This window comes from Haliotis rubra, unplaced genomic scaffold, assembly GCF_003918875.1.
Source record: "Haliotis rubra isolate DU_JTF1 unplaced genomic scaffold, ASM391887v1 Scf742, whole genome shotgun sequence".
Taxonomy (NCBI): Eukaryota; Metazoa; Mollusca; class Gastropoda; order Lepetellida; family Haliotidae; genus Haliotis; species Haliotis rubra.
Genome location: NW_025767460.1, coordinates 39,298 through 61,941, shown reverse-complemented (window position 1 = coordinate 61,941; position 22,644 = coordinate 39,298). Strand labels below are relative to the sequence as shown.

At 44.1% G+C, this 22,644-nt stretch overlaps 1 protein-coding gene across 2 annotated transcripts in view; it reads right to left on the bottom strand.

The window, feature by feature from the left end:
* Positions 1–1,784: 1,784 nt before the first annotated feature.
* The window catches only part of LOC124259922 (protein NipSnap-like), a 39,557-nt gene continuing 18,697 nt past the window's right edge, over positions 1,785–22,644 (bottom strand). Inside the window, exons 5-10 of one of the 2 annotated variants that reach the window (XM_046694148.1) lie at positions 19,362–19,432; positions 18,969–19,109; positions 18,242–18,273; positions 17,156–17,250; positions 2,496–2,579; positions 1,785–1,982 (exon numbers count right to left, since the gene is read on the bottom strand). In XM_046694148.1, coding sequence (XP_046550104.1) covers positions 1,894–1,982; positions 2,496–2,579; positions 17,156–17,250; positions 18,242–18,273; positions 18,969–19,109; positions 19,362–19,432 — 512 coding nt within the window. In that variant the 3' untranslated portion in view covers positions 1,785–1,893. Of the gene's footprint in view, positions 1,983–2,495; positions 2,580–14,381; positions 14,477–17,155; positions 17,251–18,241; positions 18,274–18,968; positions 19,110–19,361; positions 19,433–22,644 lie in introns of both variants that reach the window. The other variant, XM_046694149.1, reaches the window with a different exon arrangement.

The window sequence follows — 22,644 nt, the reverse complement described above, 5'->3', positions numbered from 1 at the left end:
AATATCTCGTTAACCACATTACCCACATATGTGAAATTTGGCTTTGCTAATGATTCCTTCAAAATAAAATGGAAGCTTTTCAAACATTGGGCATCGAGAATATAGTTAGGCTGCCTACTTTTTGAACGCCCCTCGTATATACGCTCAAATAAACACACTTCTGAACACGAAACCGTTGGTTAACCACCGACGTTCAAGTATTTTACGAGCGATTTATTCAATATTGTCAAGATTCCCTCTCTCTCTCTCTCACACACACACACACACACGCACACAGAGACCAGGTGACGACTCATTTTCATCAGCAGCTGTAGCCACATCAAATATTATGTGCCAGGGAATAGAATTCTGATAGATGAAACAAAATTCGGTCAGGAGTTTCCGAACATCAGGTTTTGGCCATTTGACCTTCACTTGTTCTGTAGTGACTATCGGTACTTGACACTTTCAACAGTTCTATAGAACTACCCGGTACATGTGTCACTTGCCACTGTATTAACTACCAGTATATAGGACTGATGCGTGATATGTTAGTGATACAACCAAGGACCCCAAGCAGGTGAGACTGGAATCCATGCCTAGATCGTCACACAGCAAAGTAACAGGACACAGCATACTGTGACATGAGAGACAGCGAGTCTCTAAGTGAGTGAGTGAGTTGGGTTTTACGCTGCTTTTAGCAACATTCCAGCAATATCACCGTGGGGGACACTAGAAATGGGCTTCACACATTGTACCCATGTGGGGAATCAAACCTGGTGTTTGGGGTGACGAGTGAATGCTTTAAGTACTGGGCTACCCAGCCGCCCGGAGTCTGTAGTAGTACACACACATAAACCAATGAGGAAACAAACAAAAGGGCATGTCCTTTACACAACAGGTGAAACAAGCTGAGTCACGAATGAACATGTCTCAAAACTTAAGGCCACTTTGGAGGTAAACAGTGACTGATATTACCAGAACACTGACTTCTATTTAGTTATTGTACCACCATCAACATTATTGTTACACACAACATACGTGCTTACCCTCATGGCTACAGTACACCACATGCTCAAATGAACACTTATGTTGGGGGCAGTTGCATGGCTCCAACAATCACCCTTCATGATCTCTCCACGTGATACCCCTCATCTGGGATAAACATCTCCCCTTTCTGAACAATGGGGAAAGAATATTGCTGTCTCACTTGTTCATCATCAACAAACAGACACTGTGATTAGTTATCACTTTTCAGTTAGAAACTAAAATGTTACGGAGCTGCAACAGTTAACATGTTGCAGTTGCAAGTTGCATGTTGCAGTGGAAACCTAAGATATTAGCACATACAACATCTATGTTGGTTTCAATGCCCAGTTGAGAAAGTTGATGGAAATTTCTCTGTCCATCTACTTTAATGTCTGCAGGTTGTCAGGTGTTTAAATACCCCCCAGCCAAGAACACAAGGAAAAGAAGTGTAGCCAATAAATAGTACTGAATGTTTATTTTGTTTGGCTTGATCAAGTTGTTATTCAGATGGATTAAAACAAAGCTCCTGATGCTTCCAGTCATATCAACTCATACCTTGTACAGAATGGCCTTATCATTCAAACGTTTACACTGATGTACAAAGCCAGACTCTGACCAGATGCATCAACTTGCCAATGGGTATTTTGTTTGATGTGACACTGCACTCTGTAAACAAGTACCCACAGACTGCACCAGTGTTTAGCAGTAACCTTCACACTACAGCAAGAAATCTCAGTCTCCCATAAAATGGGAATGCTGACAAATAATAAGAGACGTTTGTAGGTCAGATCACTTGTATTATGTATATATTACAATTGTAGAGACTTGCAACCACCAGTGGTGCCTGTCTGTGATCTGCAGCACACAGACTCTAAGCACTACAGTTCACACAGGAGAGTAGCCAGGGCCACTACTGCAGAGGGAGAATGGAGTTGGGATCAGGATACGAGACTGCATGTGACGGATCAGTGGGACTGAAACACAACAAATCAGCACTGTAATTGTCCACGGAACTCATTGCTATATTGTGGAATAAGAGTAACACAGATCTAACTTTATGTAAACAGAAAACAACGGTCTTGATAACTTGGGTGAATCAGACTGAAATAAGTCTCAAGCATATACTTAATCAGCTGTAACATTTTCAGCAGTCACTAAGATTTATGACTGATGACTAGTAATTGCTTTGAAAGCTGATTTCTGGCAATACCAACCTCACAACACCCATCTCAAAACAATGATGTGGTTTACTCAAGCATCCTGAATATTGGTGGAGGCCGGAACAGTGTTACAGTCAACTGTGCATGCACAAACACCCCACCCTCTCTCTCTCTGTGTCTGTCTGTCTGTGTGTGTGTGTGTGTGTGTGTGTGTGTGTGTGTGTGTGTGTGTGTGTGTGTGTGTGTGACCTGTGCATGTGTGTGTGCATACCTTACCTGACATGCACTATTCTTATATAAGTTTTCTTATAAATAATGTGTGTCTACCTGTATAGGACACACATTCATCCCATCCCGGCCGACTCCAAGCCGCCTCTCTCGTCTCCTTGCGAGTCTGCAGATCCTTGTAGCCTGCAATGCATAGAAACCTCTCCAGAGTGCTGACATGACAAATCTGTCTTTATCTCTCAGACATGACCATATTCAGATTCAAACAATGGCAGAATATTTAATCCATTTAGCTCGTTAACATTATAAGACATCACTTTCTACTAAATGATATCAGTGAGTTTAGTTTGGCTTTTTACAATATTCCAGCAATATGACGGTGGGGGACACCAGAAATGTACATTGAGGGAATATGGTGAATAGAACCCAGGTCTTCAGCGTGACGAGCAAACGCTTTAACCACTAGGCTATCCATCCACACTCTAAATGATATCAACAATATATGAATATTTCAAATAGAATAATGTTATTTCAAATGCAACATATTTCTGATTCTGGGGTAACAACATATACATACTGTCTGATGACTGTACAGAATGTTTTTCAAGAATGATTGAGGTCTCCAAGAAAGTCATTTTAATCATATGTACATGTATCTTAAATAAAGTTGAAATCAGTTTCTATCATTTGAATGTGTTCATATTGGTAATATATTTTGTATATTGCACAGCCAAGTTTGACAAAAATCCAAAAACAAACAGAGTCTTTATATGTCTTTTTGTAAAGATTAAACATATCACCAAATCTAAACACAAGCCTAAAGAATGCAATCTTTTCATCAGTATTATTTATGTACATTTGAAGAACACCACGAGAGCAATAATGTTCAAAACCCAGTTTGAATAATGATCTTTTTAGTCTATTCCATTCTTAGTTTCAAAAAGCAGTAATATATAAAGTTCATTTTTTGAGAAAAAAACAAACTACTTTTGTCATCTGTTTTTCAAAATTTACATTATTCAAATCTTAATTTAGTATTTAATTTTAATAAAGCATTTTGAATTCTCCATGTATTTAAGAATTCTGAATTGTTATGTGGCCTGCAATGACCTGTAGCAGAACACAATATTGTTTCATTTCAGTTTTCCCCATCCAACTGAGACTTCTAACACATTTAAGAAATTGTCCAAGATCATATATACATTCTGAGAGGCCTCCTTGTTCCATCAAGGAATACTGGATGGATTATGAGTTATGCAGATGTCTTCAGGCCTTGTTTAGTAGCAGCAACAACTAAGGTCAGATTTTGATGAGATTGTTGTGAATTTAGAGTTAGTTGTAAGGTGAAAAATTGCTAAATCAAGTAATGATCCACAAAATTATCTAAAGCTTGCATCTGCATCTTGCATAACAGCCTTTAAATATTATGTAATTGTGAGTAAGCTAGCATGTGAAAGAACTTGTGTGTTAGCTTAAAGAACACTGAACATTCCTGCTACCACAAGCAGGATATCAACCAAGTCTGAAGTCTTTTATATATATTGACAGTCATTCACTCATCGGTTTGCACTCTGGACATGAGTTGCAGTCACCCTAGTCAGCCTACTCTGTGTACACAGTACACCCTAGTCTGCCTACTCTGTGTACATAGTACACCCTTGTCTGCCTACTGTGTACACAGTACACCCTTGTCTGCCTACTCTGTGTACACAGTACACCCTTGTCTGCCTATCTGTGTACTTTGTCTGCCAGGAGACCCTAGTCTGCCTACTCTGTGTACATCCCTACAGCACATCTGTGTACACAGGACATCCTAGTCAGCCTGATCTGTGTACACAGGACACCCTAGTCAGCCTGATCTGTGTACACAGGACATCCTAGTCAGCCTGATCTGTGTACACAGGACACCCTAGTCAGCCTGATCTGTGTACACAGGACACCCTAGTCAGCCCCTGATCTGTGTACACAGGACACCCTAGTCAGCCTGATCTGTGTACACAGGACACCCTAGTCAGCCTGATCTGTGTACACAGGACACCCTAGTCAGCCTGATCTGTGTACCTAGGACACCCTAGTCAGCCTGATCTGTGTACACAGGACACCCTAGTCAGCCTGATCTGTGTACACAGGACACCCCTAGTCAGCCTGATCTGTGTACCCAGGACATCCTAGTCAGCCTGATCTGTGTACACAGGACATCCTAGTCAGCCTGATCTGTGTACACAGGGACACCCTGATCTGTGTACACCTGCAGGGACATCCTAGTCAGCCTGATCTGTGTACAGGGACAACCTAGTCAGCCTGATCTGTGTACCCAGGACACCCTAGTCAGCCTGATCTGTGTACACAGGACACCCTAGTCAGCCTGATCTGTGTACACAGGACACCCTAGTCAGCCTGATCTGTGTACACAGGACATCCCTAGTCAGCCTGATCTGTGTACACAGGACACCCTAGTCAGCCTGATCTGTGTACACAGGACACCCTAGTCAGCCTGATCTGTGTACACAGGACATCCTAGTCAGCCTGATCTGTGTACACAGGACACCCTAGTCAGCCTGATCTCTGTGTACCCAGGACATCCTAGTCAGCCTGATCTGTGTACACAGGACACCCTAGTCAGCCTGATCTGTGTACACAGGACACCCTAGTCAGCCTGATCTGTGTACACAGGACACCCTAGTCAGCCTGATCTGTGTACCCAGGACACCCTAGTCAGCCTGATCTGTGTACACAGGACACCCTAGTCAGCCTGATCTGTGTACACAGGACATCCTAGTCAGCCTGATCTGTGTACCCAGGACATCCTCGTCAGCCTGATCTGTGTACACAGGACACCCTAGTCAGCCTGATCTGTGTACACAGGACACCCTAGTCAGCCTGATCTGTGTACACAGGACATCCTAGTCAGCCTGATCTGTGTACCCAGGACACCCTAGTCTGAATGATCTGTGTACACAGGACACCCTAGTCAGCCTGATCTGTGTACACAGGACACCCTAGTCAGCCTGATCTGTGTACCCAGGACATCCTAGTCAGCCTGATCTGTGTACACAGGACACCCTAGTCAGCCTACTCTGTGTACACAGTACACCCTAGTCTGCCTACTCTGTGTACATAGTACACCCTTGTCTGCCTACTGTGTACACAGTACACCCTTGTCTGCCTACTCTGTGTACACAGTACACCCTAGTCTGCCTACTCTGTGTACACAGTACACCCTTGTCTGCCTACTGTGTACACAGGAGACCCTACTCTGCCTACTGTGTACACAGTACACCCTTGTCTGCCTACTGTGTACACAGGAGACCCTAGTCTGCCTGATCTGTGTACCCAGGACACCCTAGTCAGCCTGATCTGTGTACACAGGACACCCTAGTCAGCCTGATCTGTGTACACAGGACACCCTAGTCAGCCTGATCTGTGTACACAGGACACCCTAGTCAGCCTGATCTATGTACTCAGGACATCCTAGTCAGCCTGATCTGTGTACCCAGGACACCCTAGTCAGCCTGATCTGTGTACACAGGACACCCTAGTCAGCCTGATCTGTGTACCCAGGACATCCTAGTCAGCCTGATCTGTGTACCCAGGACATCCTAGTCAGCCTGATCTGTGTACACAGGACAACCTAGTCAGCCTGATCTGTGTACACAGGACACCCTAGTCAGCCTGATCTGTGTACACAGGACACCCTAGTCAGCCTGATCTGTGTACACAGGACACCCTAGTCAGCCTGATCTGTGTACACAGGACACCCTAGTCAGCCTGATCTGTGTACACAGGACACCCTAGTAAGCCTGATCTGTGTACACAGGACACCCTAGTCAGCCTGATCTGTGTACACAGGACACCCTAGTCAGCCTGATCTGTGTACCCAGGACATCCTAGTCAGCCTGATCTGTGTACACAGGACATCCTAGTCAGCCTGATCTGTGTACACACAGGACATCCTATTCAGCCTGATCTGTGTACACAGGACACCCTAGTCAGCCTGATCTGTGTACACAGGACACCCTAGTCAGCCTGATCTGTGTACACAGGACACCCTAGTCAGCCTGATCTGTGTACACAGGACATCCTAGTCAGCCTGATCTGTGTACACAGGACACCCTAGTCAGCCTGATCTGTGTACACAGGACACCCTAGTCAGCCTGATCTGTGTACACAGGACATCCTAGTCAGCCTGATCTGTGTACACAGGACATCCTAGTCAGCCTGATCTGTGTACCCAGGACATCCTAGTCAGCCTGATCTGTGTACACAGGACACCCTAGTCAGCCTGATCTGTGTACACAGGACACCCTAGTCAGCCTGATCTGTGTACACAGGACACCCTAGTCAGCCTGATCTGTGTACCCAGGACACCCTAGTCAGCCTGATCTGTGTACACAGGACACCCTAGTCAGCCTGATCTGTGTACACAGGACATCCTAGTCAGCCTGATCTGTGTACCCAGGACATCCTAGTCAGCCTGATCTGTGTACACAGGACACCCTAGTCAGCCTGATCTGTGTACACAGGACACCCTAGTCAGCCTGATCTGTGTACACAGGACATCCTAGTCAGCCTGATCTGTGTACACAGGACATCCTCGTCAGCCTGATCTGTGTACACAGGACACCCTAGTCAGCCTGATCTGTGTACACAGGACACCCTAGTCAGCCTGATCTGTGTACACAGGACATCCTAGTCAGCCTGATCTGTGTACACAGGACACCCTAGTCAGCCTGATCTGTGTACCCAGGACACCCTAGCCAGCCTGATCTGTGTACACAGGACACCCTAGTCAGCCTGATCTGTGTACACAGGACACCCTAGTCAGCCTGATCTGTGTACACAGGACACCCTAGTCAGCCTACTCTGTGTACACAGTACACCCTAGTCAGCCTACTCTGTGTACATAGTACACCCTTTGTCGCCTACTGTGTACACAGTACACCCTTGTCTGCCTACTCTGTGTACACAGTACACCCTTGTCTGCCTACTGTGTACACAGGAGACCCTACTCTGCCTACTGTGTACACAGTACACCCTTGTCTGCCTACTGTGTACACAGGAGACCCTAGTCTGCCTGATCTGTGTACCCAGGACACCCTAGTCAGCCTGATCTGTGTACACAGGACACCCTAGTCAGCCTGATCTGTGTGTACAGGACACCCTAGTCAGCCTGATCTGTGTACACAGGACACCCTAGTCAGCCTGATCTGTGTACACAGGACACCCTAGTCAGCCTGATCTGTGTACCCAGGACATCCTAGTCAGCCTGATCTGTGTACACAGGACACCCTAGTCAGCCTGATCTGTGTACACAGGACACCCTAGTCAGCCTGATCTGTGTACACAGGACACCCTAGTCAGCCTGATCTGTGTACACAGGACACCCTAGTCAGCCTGATCTGTGTACACAGGACACCCTAGTAAGCCTGATCTGTGTACCCAGGACACCCTAGTCAGCCTGATCTGTGTACACAGGACACCCTAGTCAGCCTGATCTGTGTACACAGGACACCCTAGTCAGCCTGATCTGTGTACCCAGGACATCCTAGTCAGCCTGATCTGTGTACACAGGACAACCTAGTCAGCCTGATCTGTGTACCCAGGACATCCTAGTGAGCCTCATCTGTGTACACAGGACACCCTAGTCAGCCTGATCTGTGTACACAGGACACCCTAGTCAGCCTGATCTGTGTACCCAGGACATCCTAGTCAGCCTGATCTGTGTACACAGGACATCCTAGTCAGCCTGATCTGTGTACACAGGACACCCTAGTCAGCCTGATCTGTGTACACAGGACACCCTAGTCAGCCTGATCTGTGTACCCAGGACACCCTAGTCAGCCTGATCTGTGTACACAGGACACCCTAGTCAGCCTGATCTGTGTACACAGGACACCCTAGTCAGCCTGATCTGTGTACACAGGACATCCTAGTCAGCCTGATCTGTGTACACAGGACACCCTAGTCAGCCTGATCTGTGTACACAGGACATCCTAGTCAGCCTGATCTGTGTACCCAGGACATCCTCGTCAGCCTGATCTGTGTACACAGGACACCCTAGTCAGCCTGATCTGTGTACACAGGACACCCTAGTCAGCCTGATCTGTGTACACAGGACATCCTAGTCAGCCTGATCTGTGTACACAGGACATCCTCGTCAGCCTGATCTGTGTACACAGGACACCCTAGTCAGCCTGATCTGTGTACACAGGACATCCTAGTCAGCCTGATCTGTGTACACAGGACACCCTAGTCAGCCTGATCTGTGTACCCAGGACACCCTAGCCAGCCTGATCTGTGTACACAGGACACCCTAGTCAGCCTGATCTGTGTACACAGGACACCCTAGTCAGCCTGATCTGTGTACACAGGACACCCTAGTCAGCCTACTCTGTGTACACAGTACACCTAGTCTGCCTACTCTGTGTACATAGTACACCCTTGTCTACCTACTGTGTACACAGTACACCCTTGTCTGCCTACTCTGTGTACACAGTACACCCTTGTCTGCCTACTGTGTACACAGGAGACCCTACTCTGCCTACTGTGTACACAGTACACCTCTTGTCTGCCTACTGTGTACACAGGAGACCCTAGTCTGCCTGATCTGTGTACCCAGGACACCCTAGTCAGCCTGATCTGTGTACACAGGACACCCTAGTCAGCCTGATCTGTGTACACAGGACACCCTAGTCAGCCTGATCTGTGTACACTGGACACCCTAGTCAGCCTGATCTGTGTACACAGGACACCCTAGTCAGCCTGATCTGTGTACCCAGGACATCCTAGTCAGCCTGATCTGTGTACACAGGACACCCTAGTCAGCCTGATCTGTGTACACAGGACACCCTAGTCAGCCTGATCTGTGTACACAGGACACCCTAGTCAGCCTGATCTGTGTACACAGGACACCCTAGTCAGCCTGATCTGTGTACACAGGACACCCTAGTAAGCCTGATCTGTGTACCCAGGACACCCTAGTCAGCCTGATCTGTGTACACAGGACACCCTAGTCAGCCTGATCTGTGTACACAGGACACCCTAGTCAGCCTGATCTGTGTACCCAGGACATCCTAGTCAGCCTGATCTGTGTACACAGGACAACCTAGTCAGCCTGATCTGTGTACCCAGGACATCCTAGTGAGCCTCATCTGTGTACACAGGACACCCTAGTCAGCCTGATCTGTGTACACAGGACACCCTAGTCAGCCTGATCTGTGTGTGCCCAGGACATCCTAGTCAGCCTGATCTGTGTACACAGGACATCCTAGTCAGCCTGATCTGTGTACACAGGACACCCTAGTCAGCCTGATCTGTGTACACAGGACACCCTAGTCAGCCTGATCTGTGTACCCAGGACACCCTAGTCAGCCTGATCTGTGTACACAGGACACCCTAGTCAGCCTGATCTGTGTACACAGGACACCCTAGTCAGCCTGATCTGTGTACACAGGACATCCTAGTCAGCCTGATCTGTGTACACAGGACACCCTAGTCAGCCTGATCTGTGTACACAGGACACCCTAGTCAGCCTGATCTGTGTACACAGGACATCCTAGTCAGCCTGATCTGTGTACACAGGACAACCTAGTCAGCCTGATCTGTGTGCACAGGACATCCTAGTGAGCCTCATCTGTGTACACAGGACACCCTAGTCAGCCTGATCTGTGTACACAGGACACCCTAGTCAGCCTGATCTGTGTACTCCAGGACATCCTAGTCAGCCTGATCTGTGTACACAGGACATCCTAGTCAGCCTGATCTGTGTACACAGGACACCCTAGTCAGCCTGATCTGTGTACACAGGACACCCTAGTCAGCCTGATCTGTGTACCCAGGACACCCTAGTCAGCCTGATCTGTGTACACAGGACACCCTAGTCAGCCTGATCTGTGTACACAGGACACCCTAGTCAGCCTGATCTGTGTACACAGGACATCCTCGTCAGCCTGATCTGTGTACACAGGACACCCTAGTCAGCCTGATCTGTGTACACAGGACATCCTAGTCAGCCTGATCTGTGTACCCAGGACATCCTCGTCAGCCTGATCTGTGTACACAGGACACCCTAGTCAGCCTGATCTGTGTACACAGGACACCCTAGTCAGCCTGATCTGTGTACACAGGACATCCTAGTCAGCCTGATCTGTGTACACAGGACATCCTCGTCAGCCTGATCTGTGTACACAGGACACCCTAGTCAGCCTGATCTGTGTACACAGGACATCCTAGTCAGCCTGATCTGTGTACACAGGACACCCTAGTCAGCCTGATCTGTGTACCCAGGACACCCTAGCCAGCCTGATCTGTGTACACAGGACACCCTAGTCAGCCTGATCTGTGTACACAGGACACCCTAGTCAGCCTGATCTGTGTACACAGGACACCCTAGTCAGCCTACTCTGTGTACACAGTACACCCTAGTCTGCCTACTCTGTGTACATAGTACACCCTTGTCTGCCTACTGTGTACACAGTACACCCTTGTCTGCCTACTCTGTGTACACAGTACACCCTTGTCTGCCTACTGTGTACACAGGAGACCCTACTCTGCCTACTGTGTACACAGTACACCCTTGTCTGCCTACTGTGTACACAGGAGACCCTAGTCTGCCTGATCTGTGTACCCAGGACACCCTAGTCAGCCTGATCTGTGTACACAGGACACCCTAGTCAGCCTGATCTGTGTACACAGGACACCCTAGTCAGCCTGATCTGTGTACACAGGACACCCTAGTCAGCCTGATCTGTGTACACAGGACACCCTAGTCAGCCTGATCTGTGTACCCAGGACATCCTAGTCAGCCTGATCTGTGTACACAGGACACCCTAGTCAGCCTGATCTGTGTACACAGGACACCCTAGTCAGCCTGATCTGTGTACACAGGACACCCTAGTCAGCCTGATCTGTGTACACAGGACACCCTAGTCAGCCTGATCTGTGTACACAGGACACCCTAGTAAGCCTGATCTGTGTACCCAGGACACCCTAGTCAGCCTGATCTGTGTACACAGGACACCCTAGTCAGCCTGATCTGTGTACACAGGACACCCTAGTCAGCCTGATCTGTGTACCCAGGACATCCTAGTCAGCCTGATCTGTGTATACAGGACAACCTAGTCAGCCTGATCTGTGTACCCAGGACATCCTAGTGAGCCTCATCTGTGTACACAGGACACCCTAGTCAGCCTGATCTGTGTACACAGGACACCCTAGTCAGCCTGATCTGTGTACCCAGGACATCCTAGTCAGCCTGATCTGTGTACACAGGACATCCTAGTCAGCCTGATCTGTGTACACAGGACACCCTAGTCAGCCTGATCTGTGTACACAGGACATCCTAGTCAGCCTGATCTGTGTACCCAGGACACCCTAGTCAGCCTGATCTGTGTACACAGGACACCCTAGTCAGCCTGATCTGTGTACACAGGACACCCTAGTCAGCCTGATCTGTGTACACAGGACATCCTAGTCAGCCTGATCTGTGTACACAGGACACCCTAGTCAGCCTGATCTGTGTACACAGGACACCCTAGTCAGCCTGATCTGTGTACACAGGACATCCTAGTCAGCCTGATCTGTGTACACAGGACATCCTATTCAGCCTGATCTGTGTACCCAGGACATCCTAGTCAGCCTGATCTGTGTACACAGGACACCCTAGTCAGCCTGATCTGTGTACACAGGAAACCCTAGTCAGCCTGATCTGTGTACACAGGACATCCTAGTCAGCCTGATCTGTGTACCCAGGACATCCTCGTCAGCCTGATCTGTGTACACAGGACACCCTAGTCAGCCTGATCTGTGTACACAGGACACCCTAGTCAGCCTGATCTGTGTACACAGGACATCGTAGTCAGCCTGATCTGTGTACACAGGACATCCTCGTCAGCCTGATCTGTGTACACAGGACACCCTAGTCAGCCTGATCTGTGTACACAGGACATCCTAGTCAGCCTGATCTGTGTACACAGGACACCCTAGTCAGCCTGATCTGTGTACCCAGGACACCCTAGCCAGCCTGATCTGTGTACACAGGACACCCTAGTCAGCCTGATCTGTGTACCCAGGACACCCTAGTCAGCCTGATCTGTGTACACAGGACACCCTAGTCAGCCTACTCTGTGTACACAGTACACCCTAGTCTGCCTACTCTGTGTACATAGTACACCCTTGTCTGCCTACTGTGTACACAGTACACCCTTGTCTGCCTACTCTGTGTACACAGGAGACCCTAGTCTGCCTACTGTGTACACAGTACACCCTTGTCTGCCTACTGTGTACACAGGAGACCCTAGTCTCCCTGATCTGTGTACCCAGGACACCCTAGTCAGCCTGATCTGTGTACACAGGACATCGTAGTCAGCCTGATCTGTGTACACAGGACATCCTAGTCAGCCTGATCTGTGTACCCAGGACATCCTAGTCAGCCTGATCTGTGTACCCAGGACATCCTAGTCAGCCTGATCTGTGTACACAGGACACCCTAGTCAGCCTGATCTGTGTACCCAGGACACCCTAGTCAGCCTGATCTGTGTACACAGGACACCCTAGTCAGCCTGATCTGTGTGTACAGGACACCTAGTCAGCCTGATCTGTGTACCCAGGACATCCTAGTCAGCCTGATCTGTGTACACAGGACACCCTAGTCAGCCTGATCTGGTGTACACAGGACACCCTAGTCAGCCTGATCTGTGTACACAGGACACCCTAGTCAGCCTGATCTGTGTACACAGGACACCCTAGTCAGCCTGATCTGTGTACACAGGACACCCTAGTAAGCCTGATCTGTGTACCCAGGACACCCTAGTCAGCCTGATCTGTGTACACAGGACACCCTAGTCAGCCTGATCTGTGTACACAGGACACCCTAGTCAGCCTGATCTGTGTACACAGGACATCCTAGTCAGCCTGATCTGTGTACACAGGACATCCTAGTCAGCCTGATCTGTGTACACAGGACATCTAGTCAGCCTGATCTGTGTACACAGGACATCTAGTCAGCCTGATCTGTGTACACAGGACATCCTAGTCAGCCTGATCTGTGTACACAGGACACCCTAGCCAGCCTGATCTGTGTACACAGGACACCCTAGTCAGCCTGATCTGTGTACACAGGACATCTAGTCAGCCTGATCTGTGTACACAGGACATCTAGTCAGCCTGATCTGTGTACACAGGACATCCTAGTCAGCCTGATCTGTGTACACAGGACATCCTAGTCAGCCTGATCTGTGTACACAGGACATCTAGTCAGCCTGATCTGTGTACACAGGACATCTAGTCAGCCTGATCTGTGTACACAGGACACCCTAGTCAGCCTGATCTGTGTACACAGGACATCCTAGTCAGCCTGATCTGTGTACACAGGACATCTAGTCAGCCTGATCTGTGTACACAGGACATCTAGTCAGCCTGATCTGTGTACACAGGACACCCTAGTCAGCCTGATCTGTGTACACAGGACATCCTAGTCAGCCTGATCTGTGTACACAGGACATCCTAGTCAGCCTGATCTGTGTACACAGGACATCCTAGTCAGCCTGATCTGTGTACACAGGACATCCTAGTCAGCCTGATCTGTGTAGCCAGGACATCCTAGTCAGCCTGATCTGTGTACACAGGACACCCTAGTGAGCCTGATCTGTGTACCCAGGACATCTAGTACATGCCAATACTGATACACAAACTCATTAGTTGTTTCCCTATATTCTTTCCACCCCAAAAATGTGAAATATATCTAAGACAGTATTTCTTCTTAATTGCCCTGAGTGTAACAACAAAACATCTTCACAAGAACATTCCCATAACATGGTAAATGGAAGATATGTGTCTACCCTATGCCTGTTTACAAGAAGACCAGTGGTTCTGACAAATAAGCAAGGAATTATTAGCATTACCCTAGTGGCAGTTTTACTTAAGGGGCTGTTCTATAGTTACAGCATATACAGACCTAGGTCCCGACGGGCAGGTGGGACTACGTACCCCACAAGTGATGTACATTATACTGCTCTCCAAGATGGGAGAAGAAGCCGGCAACAGGCGAGTTACTAGCTTGTCGGTACTTTATCCCTCTCGCCCTTCAAATCAACAAGACAGTTACCGCACCTAGATGGAATTATACGTTTGTGGCTAGATGTGAAGTCTCAGCTGTCTGGCACTCAGCTGAATCCCAGACCCCAATCCACAGAGCCACTGCCAGGTGTATTATGAATGCCATGACTGTCAACCAAACATGGTACGCTGCTCAGGAAAACAATGCAAACACTTAACTTCACTCTGGGGACCACATAGTTGAAAAAGTATTGGAAAGTATGATAGTGTCCTATGGCCAGGGATAGTAATGTACGTAGCGCCCTGTGAGCGGGCAATGTGCCTGGATGTGAGCGCCATATAAGCGGACTATTACTATAAGCAAGACATTTACAATGGGAAATAAGCAAACCTAGTCATGGTAGTTCAAACCTTCTGTGAATGCCCAAATGAAATGTTAGGTTATTGCATGTTTTCCCTTTGGTCCAGTACTAGTCCAGCACCTGGGACTAAAGTCTTCTGTCTACATGTGTTAGACAACATCTAGGTTAACCACTACTGAAATACACATAACACTCAGTGGTGCAGGAAACACTGAAAGTAGCAAAACAACACTCTCAAGCATTAGGTTGATAATCCTGCAAATAGACAGAGGATTGAAGTCTGGAAGTCTATTTCAAAATACTCCAAGTACTCCACCAAGCACTCCACCATGCTGACCTGCCTATTGGGTATGTGTTTGTACATTATTGTAAATCAGGCCCTGAAGGGTTTTAGAATTCTGATTCATCTGCAGCATTACGTCATTTTGTAAACAATTCCAACATGTTTATATGTCTTGTATGTCTCCTTAGTGAACACAGAGTAACACAATTCATCCATCCAAGAGTCAGGACTGAGAATCCAAAAATTAAATAACAATTATGACTGACCTGGAGTTACAAACTAACTCATGTATGACTGAACTGGAATTATGTTCACATGTATATCTTTTAACATTTTGTTGCACTGAAGTGGAGTTTAAGTTAGAGTCTATTGGAACTCTTGATTTAGTCACCATGCTCAATGGTATATGAATACCAGTAACTGAGTACAAATTTTGTTTGTAGTATTGGCAATACTGAAACGTGTTGTCCAGTATTTCCAGGAATCTATCCATATGGTTCCAGAAATTTGAAACATATGAGCATAGATAAATAATTCAGAGATTGATAAGATGGTGCAGCAGGTGAATTGATACATTCTTCTTGAACACTTGAGTAGGTCAACAGTTCCATCTATTTGCAGGATGGTTAGTATGACATTATGCCGGCATACAGCTGTGACCAGGGTTAACATAAGGCTAGAAGCTCCATGGTGACTCTAGTAACCTGTGAGGGGGACACTAGGTGACCTGCTACAGCTACTCAGTGCTGACATTGCTGCTTCCACTTCCTGGCCAACACTCAACCATTCAAAGTCCTGAGGCATTTAATACTTCTGGTCTGGTCATTCACCTCATTGCTACAGTTAGGTCACCTAGTTTCACCACTGTACAGAAAGCAGATGAAATAAAATATGAATTAAGAAAAGATACATGATATAACAGGTGAAAGTAAAGTTGTCAGTGTCATGACCCACCCAAGTCTGGAGCAATGGGATGTGCTAAGACCCCGCCTTCCCATATTTGAGCCATTATTTAGTCCTGTTGTTCCAATGAAATTTGTCAAATATTTACACATTGCACGTTCCTTTACTAAAACACCTGTGTGCAATTAAAGCAATCTTAAAGTGTGGTTAGGAGTGAGTGAGTTTTAGTTTTACACTGCTTTTAGCAATATTCCAGCAATATCAAGGTGGGGGACACCAGAAATGGGCTTCACACATTGTGCCCATGTGGGGAATCGAACCAAGGTCCTAGGCATGACGATGCGGACACTTTAACCACTAGGCTATCCCACCACCCAGTGTGGTTAGGAGTATACTTCTCTATTACCTATTTACCCAATGATCAACTGGTATGGGCAGGTCAAAACAATTCACTGTACTTTCAGTCTGATGTGTGATAGCATTAAGGAGACAGGTTAACATGCAATGTTGAAACGCAGCCAAAGTCAGCCATTGTGAGTGACATTCCAAATAAACACCACAAGAAATATAACAAATGAGTGAAATCACAAGTTAGGTACGAGAAGAAAGACATTAATATCATCGATACTTGACAGCAGCATGTTGAGCATACACAGTTAGGAGGTTTTCTTATATATTTCAGGGACAATTTAACATAAAAATGTTGCCAGAATATAACTGGAAAAACAGGAACTGGTCACTCAAAGCATTGGGCACACAGCACGTCTGCTAGCAGTCTGTTTTGGATCATATCTCACCATACTTTTGTTTCATATATTCAAATTGGTCTTCTTTCAGATAAATTGAAACAAATGAGTAGTTTTTTTCAAGAGAAAGTATACACAGGAAAGTCACACAAACAAACCCTCCTGACAGGTAAACTTTCCTAATACCTACAAAAAAGGATGAGGATCAAATGTTTTGCAGCATGCAAATGATTAAGCAAATGACATGATGTCAGTCAACTGCACAAAAACACTGTGATAGAACATACAGGTAGAAAGTCTAAATGAGTGGGAAGGACAAAACCACTGAAATGCGTGCTATGTCTCACACTACCTCGGTATGTCTGAAGACCAAAACACGCAGAGTGAGCAAGGTAAAGCTCACACACTTACCCCAGATATGGTGAGCATTATACAGTTCTCCCATCTGTGAAAAGAACCCTGCTACTGGTTCATTGTTAGTTTGACGAGCTTGGATTCCTCGGGCCCTAAATGCAACACGATGTGGTAAACCATATTAGTGTTTGTTGCTCCATCTTTCAACCTCATTTATCTTCACATTAGCACTGAACACCAACACATTTTGACAGCTTGCTTTTCTCAGCTCTTTTGACACGAACATATATAAATACCATTTTGAAGTATTCTACAACATCTATTGCTGTTTTCTGATATTGATTTAATTTTTTCATGATGGCACAAGTATTTTGTGTCATTAATAGTACTTGAGATAACAAGCGATCAAAATCTGAAACAGTGCACCTCATGTTGCAGGTTCCTGACAAAAATGATGAAAAACTGTAACAAAGACTGTTTAATGATAAGATAAGACAAGACGAATCAATATGGTGTCTCCTGCTAGCAGAGTTGACGGCCTGACAGTACTGTAGGTAACAATAAATAGGTACCAGGTGATGTTTATCTGGGGATAGCCTAACATCACACTAGAAACAAGGCTTTGAACATAAAAATACCATAAGTGGTGACAGGTCAGATTTGTAAGTTTCTTGGTCTGTTTGAACTTATTTGTCTATACATTTGTTGTTATTTTGATTACCATGATTCACAAAGGTGCACAATTGACAGTAATGTATAACAGTGTACTTCTTCCTGCTAAGCATGCCGTGTGTCCACATATTCTCAGTCATGTTGAAATTTCCTTATTTAGTAATGCCTGATATCATTACGAAGCAAAGTGGAAAAACATACCGGATTTGGGGATATTTCTTCATTTGTTTAAACAGAAGGCAATAAAACTTGGAAATCTGCTCCTGCCCACTAATGGCCAGTAAAACATGTTAATAAGAATTGATACAAGTAGCAACCATCAGTTCTCTCTTTCAAACAGGAATAAATTTAACAAATTTTCTGTTTTCGTCTTATGAGTCTTTAACTGTTGTTTAATTCATGACACTTTCTGTACATTTACCTACATACTTTCTACCAACAAAATACAGCATTAGCTCAAGCAATTCTCACCAGTTATTGCCCCACTCGATCATAGTTCCCGGCTGAAGGAAAGAAAAGGCACCATCAAAACAGGGCGAGTTTTACATGGGGAAGGCTTTACACTGCCTTATCACAGCAGCAACATCAGTAGAGTTCAGGTGCTGTAACACGAGTCTGAACCTGACCTGGGTGCCAATAACAGGGCTCCAGATAATTTTTCAACATCAGGAGTACATACTCCTTATATTTTCAATATAGGAGTACTGGATAAACTTAAGAGTACATTTTGAGTACTGAATGGAATTTAATGGCGTATCAGTAATCTGGTGTTTCGTTTCATATATGCACCACAACATTACTACTCTTGTGTAAACAGGTCAATAAACAATAAACAACACTCTTTCAGATAAATATGTCTGTAAATAAATACGCATGTACAGCATTGCTGTGGTGCGTATGTGCTACGTTTTCTAAATTATTTCCTACCGTATCGTGCATATTTTTTATCCGCACATACGCCGATATGGCCCTTATCTGGAGCCCTGCAATAAGCAACCTTAACGCTATGCCAGTCGGAAGTCTATGTTATGGTATAGGAGTTGATCACCTTAGTGCTAAGATAGCTTTGTACAACGGTACCCTGACATATAGATGCATGTCAACACACAGAAGGAAGTTACTCAACACCCTGCATATACTGCAGGTGACTTCACAAACCATGTTGTGATTTCAGTGAAGAAAACAGCTGTCAACTTACCTTAAGGACATAACTCCTGAGTTCATAAATGCTTTTGCCTTCTCTGGGTTTGAGCTCAGGCCAGAAACTAAAAGCAAGCAGGATCTGATTCCTCCTTGATCGCAGCATCTTGTTACGATTCTTGCGAAATTTTATGAAATCCTGCAAACATAAATTTTCTGAACTAGATCATGTTGATGCATTTCATGTAAATCATCTGACAAGAAAAACATGAAAACAACCGACATGACCAATGCACTGAAGTTTTATCTTGATACTCAGTTTAGAGCACTCGAAACTGATAAACAGACTTGCACATTTAAGAATGATTACGACACAGAGAACTACCCCTCAACACAAGCTAAAGATTTGCTGTATAGTGTACACAATGTCACTGTCCAAGTATACACTTACTTGGTCTGTTCTGTAGATTTGATTTGCTCTGTTGAGGACAGGATAGCCTCCCTTGAATGCCCATATGTGAACTGTTGAAAGTGTCATCACAATCAGCAATACAATCAAACCATTGCAAGTGTACTGAGTTTTATCAAAATAGATGACACTTAGTAGTCACCATGGTTATAGTTGTATTGCCTCTTATATAACACAGCGGACTGCCAATAAAGCAGTTAAATCCTGCCACGCTGTGGTAATCAGGATGCAACCACAGAAGTATATTTAGCAGAATAATGTGGATACATGATAACCACAGAAGTATATTCAGCAGAATAATGTGGATACATGATAACCACAGAAGTATATTTAGCAGTATAATGTGGATGCATGATAACCACAGAAGTATATTTAGCAGTATAATGTGGATGCATGATAACCACAGAAGTATATTTAGCAGTATAATGTGGATGCATGATAACCACAGAAGTATATTTAGCAGTATAATGTGGATGCATGATAACCACAGAGTATATTTAGCAGTATAATGTGGATGCATGATAACCACAGAAGTATATTTAGCAGTATAATGTGGATGCATGATAACCACAAGTATATTTAGCAGTATAATATACATGATAACCACAGAAGTATATTTAGCAGTATAATGTGGATACATGATAACCACAGAAGTATATTTAGCAGTATAATGTGGATACATGATAACCACAGAAGTATATTTAGCAGTATAATGTGGATACATGATAACCACAGAAGTATATTTAGCAGTATAATGTGGATGCATGATAACCACAGAAGTATATTTAGCAGTATAATGTGGATACATGATAACCACAGAAGTATATTTAGCAGTATAATGTGGATGCATGATAACCACAGAAGTATATTTAGCAGTATAATGTGGATACATGATAACCACAGAAGTATATTTAGCAGTATAATGTGGATACATGATAACCACAGAAGTATATTTAGCAGTATAATGTGGATGCATGATAACCACAGAAGTATATTTAGCAGTATAATGTGGATGCATGATAACCACAGAAGTATATTTAGCAGTATAATGTGGATACATGATAACCACAGAAGTATATTTAGCAGTATAATGTGGATACATGATAACCACAGAAGTATATTTAGCAGTATAATGTGGATACATGATAACCACAGAAGTATAGCAGTTAATGTGGATGCATGATAACCACAGAAGTATATTTAGCAGTATAATGTGGATGCATGATAACCACAGAAGTATATTTAGCAGTATAATGTGGATGCATGATAACCACAGAAGTATATTTAGATACAGTAACCACAGAAGTATATTTAGCATTATAATGTGGATACATGATAACCACAGAAGTATATTTAGCATGTATAATGTGGATGCATGATAACCACAGAAGTATATTTAGCAGTATAATGTGGATACATGATAACCACAGAAGTATATTTAGCAGTATAATGTGGATACATGATAACCACAGAAGTATATTTAGCAGTATAATGTGGATACATGATAACCACAGAAGTTATATTTAGCAGTATAATGTGGATACATGATAACCACAGAAGTATATTTAGCAGTATAATGTGGATACATGATAACCACAGAAGTATATTTAGCAGTATAGTATATTTATTTAGCAGTATAATGTGGATACATGATAACCACAGAAGTATATTTAGCAGTATAATGTGGATACATGATAACCACAGAAGTATATTTAGCAGTATAATGTGGATGCATGATAACCACAGAAGTATATTTAGCAGTATAATGTGGATGCATGATAACCACAGAAGTATATTTAGCAGTATAATGTGGATGCATGATAACCACAGAAGTATATTTAGCAGTATAATGTGGATACATGATAACCACAGAAGTATATTTAGCAGTATAATGTGGATACATGATAACCACAGAAGTATATTTAGCAGTATAATGTGGATACATGATAACCACAGAAGTATATTTAGCAGTATAATGTGGATGCATGATAACCACAGTATAATGTGGATGCATGATAACCACAGAAGTATATATTTAGCAGTATAATGTGGATGCATGATAACCACAGAAGTATATTTAGCAGTATAATGTGGATGCATGATAACCACAGAAGTATATTTAGCAGTATAATGTGGATGCATGATAACCACAGAAGTATATTTAGCAGTATAATGTGGATACATGATAACCACAGAAGTATATTTAGCAGTATAATGTGGATGCATGATAACCACAGAAGTATATTTAGCAGTATAATGTGGATGCATGATAACCACAGAAGTATATTTAGCAGTATAATGTGGATGCATGATAACCACAGAAGTATATTTAGCAGTATAATGTGGATACATATTAACCACAGAAGTATATAATGTTAGCAGTATAATGTATATGCATGATAACCACAGAAGTATATTTAGCAGTATAATGTGGATGCATGATAACCACAGAAGTATATTTAGCAGTATAATGTGGATGCATGATAACCACAGAAGTATATTTAGCAGTATAATGTGGATGCATGATAACCACAGAAGTATATTTAGCAGTATAATGTGGATGCATGATAACCACAGAAGTATATTTAGCAGTATAATGTGGATGCATGATAACCACAGAAGTATATTTAGCAGTATAATGTGGATGCATGATAACCACAGAAGTATATTTAGCAGTATAATGTGGATGCATGATAACCACAGAAGTATATTTAGCAGTATAATGTAGATGCATGATAACCACAGAAGTATATTTAGCAGTATAATGTGGATGCATGATAACCACAGAAGTATATTTAGCAGTATAATGTGGATGCATGATAACCACAGAAGTATATTTAGCAGTATAATGTGGATACATGATAACCACAGAAGTATATTTAGCAGTATAATGTGGATGCATGATAACCACAGAAGTATATTTAGCAGTATAATGTGGATGCATGATAACCACAGAAGTATATTTAGCAGTATAATGTGGATACATGATAACCACAGAGTATATTTATGCATAATTTAGCAGTATAATGTGGATAACCACAGAAGTATATTTAGCAGTATAATGTGGATACATGATAACCACAGAAGTATATTTAGCAGTATAGTGTGGATACATGATAACCACAGAAGTATACATAATAATGTGGATGCATGATAACCACAGAAGTATATTTAGCAGTATAATGTGGATACATGATAACCACAGAAGTATATTTAGCAGTATAATGTGGATAATGTGGATGATAACCACAGAAGTATATTTAGC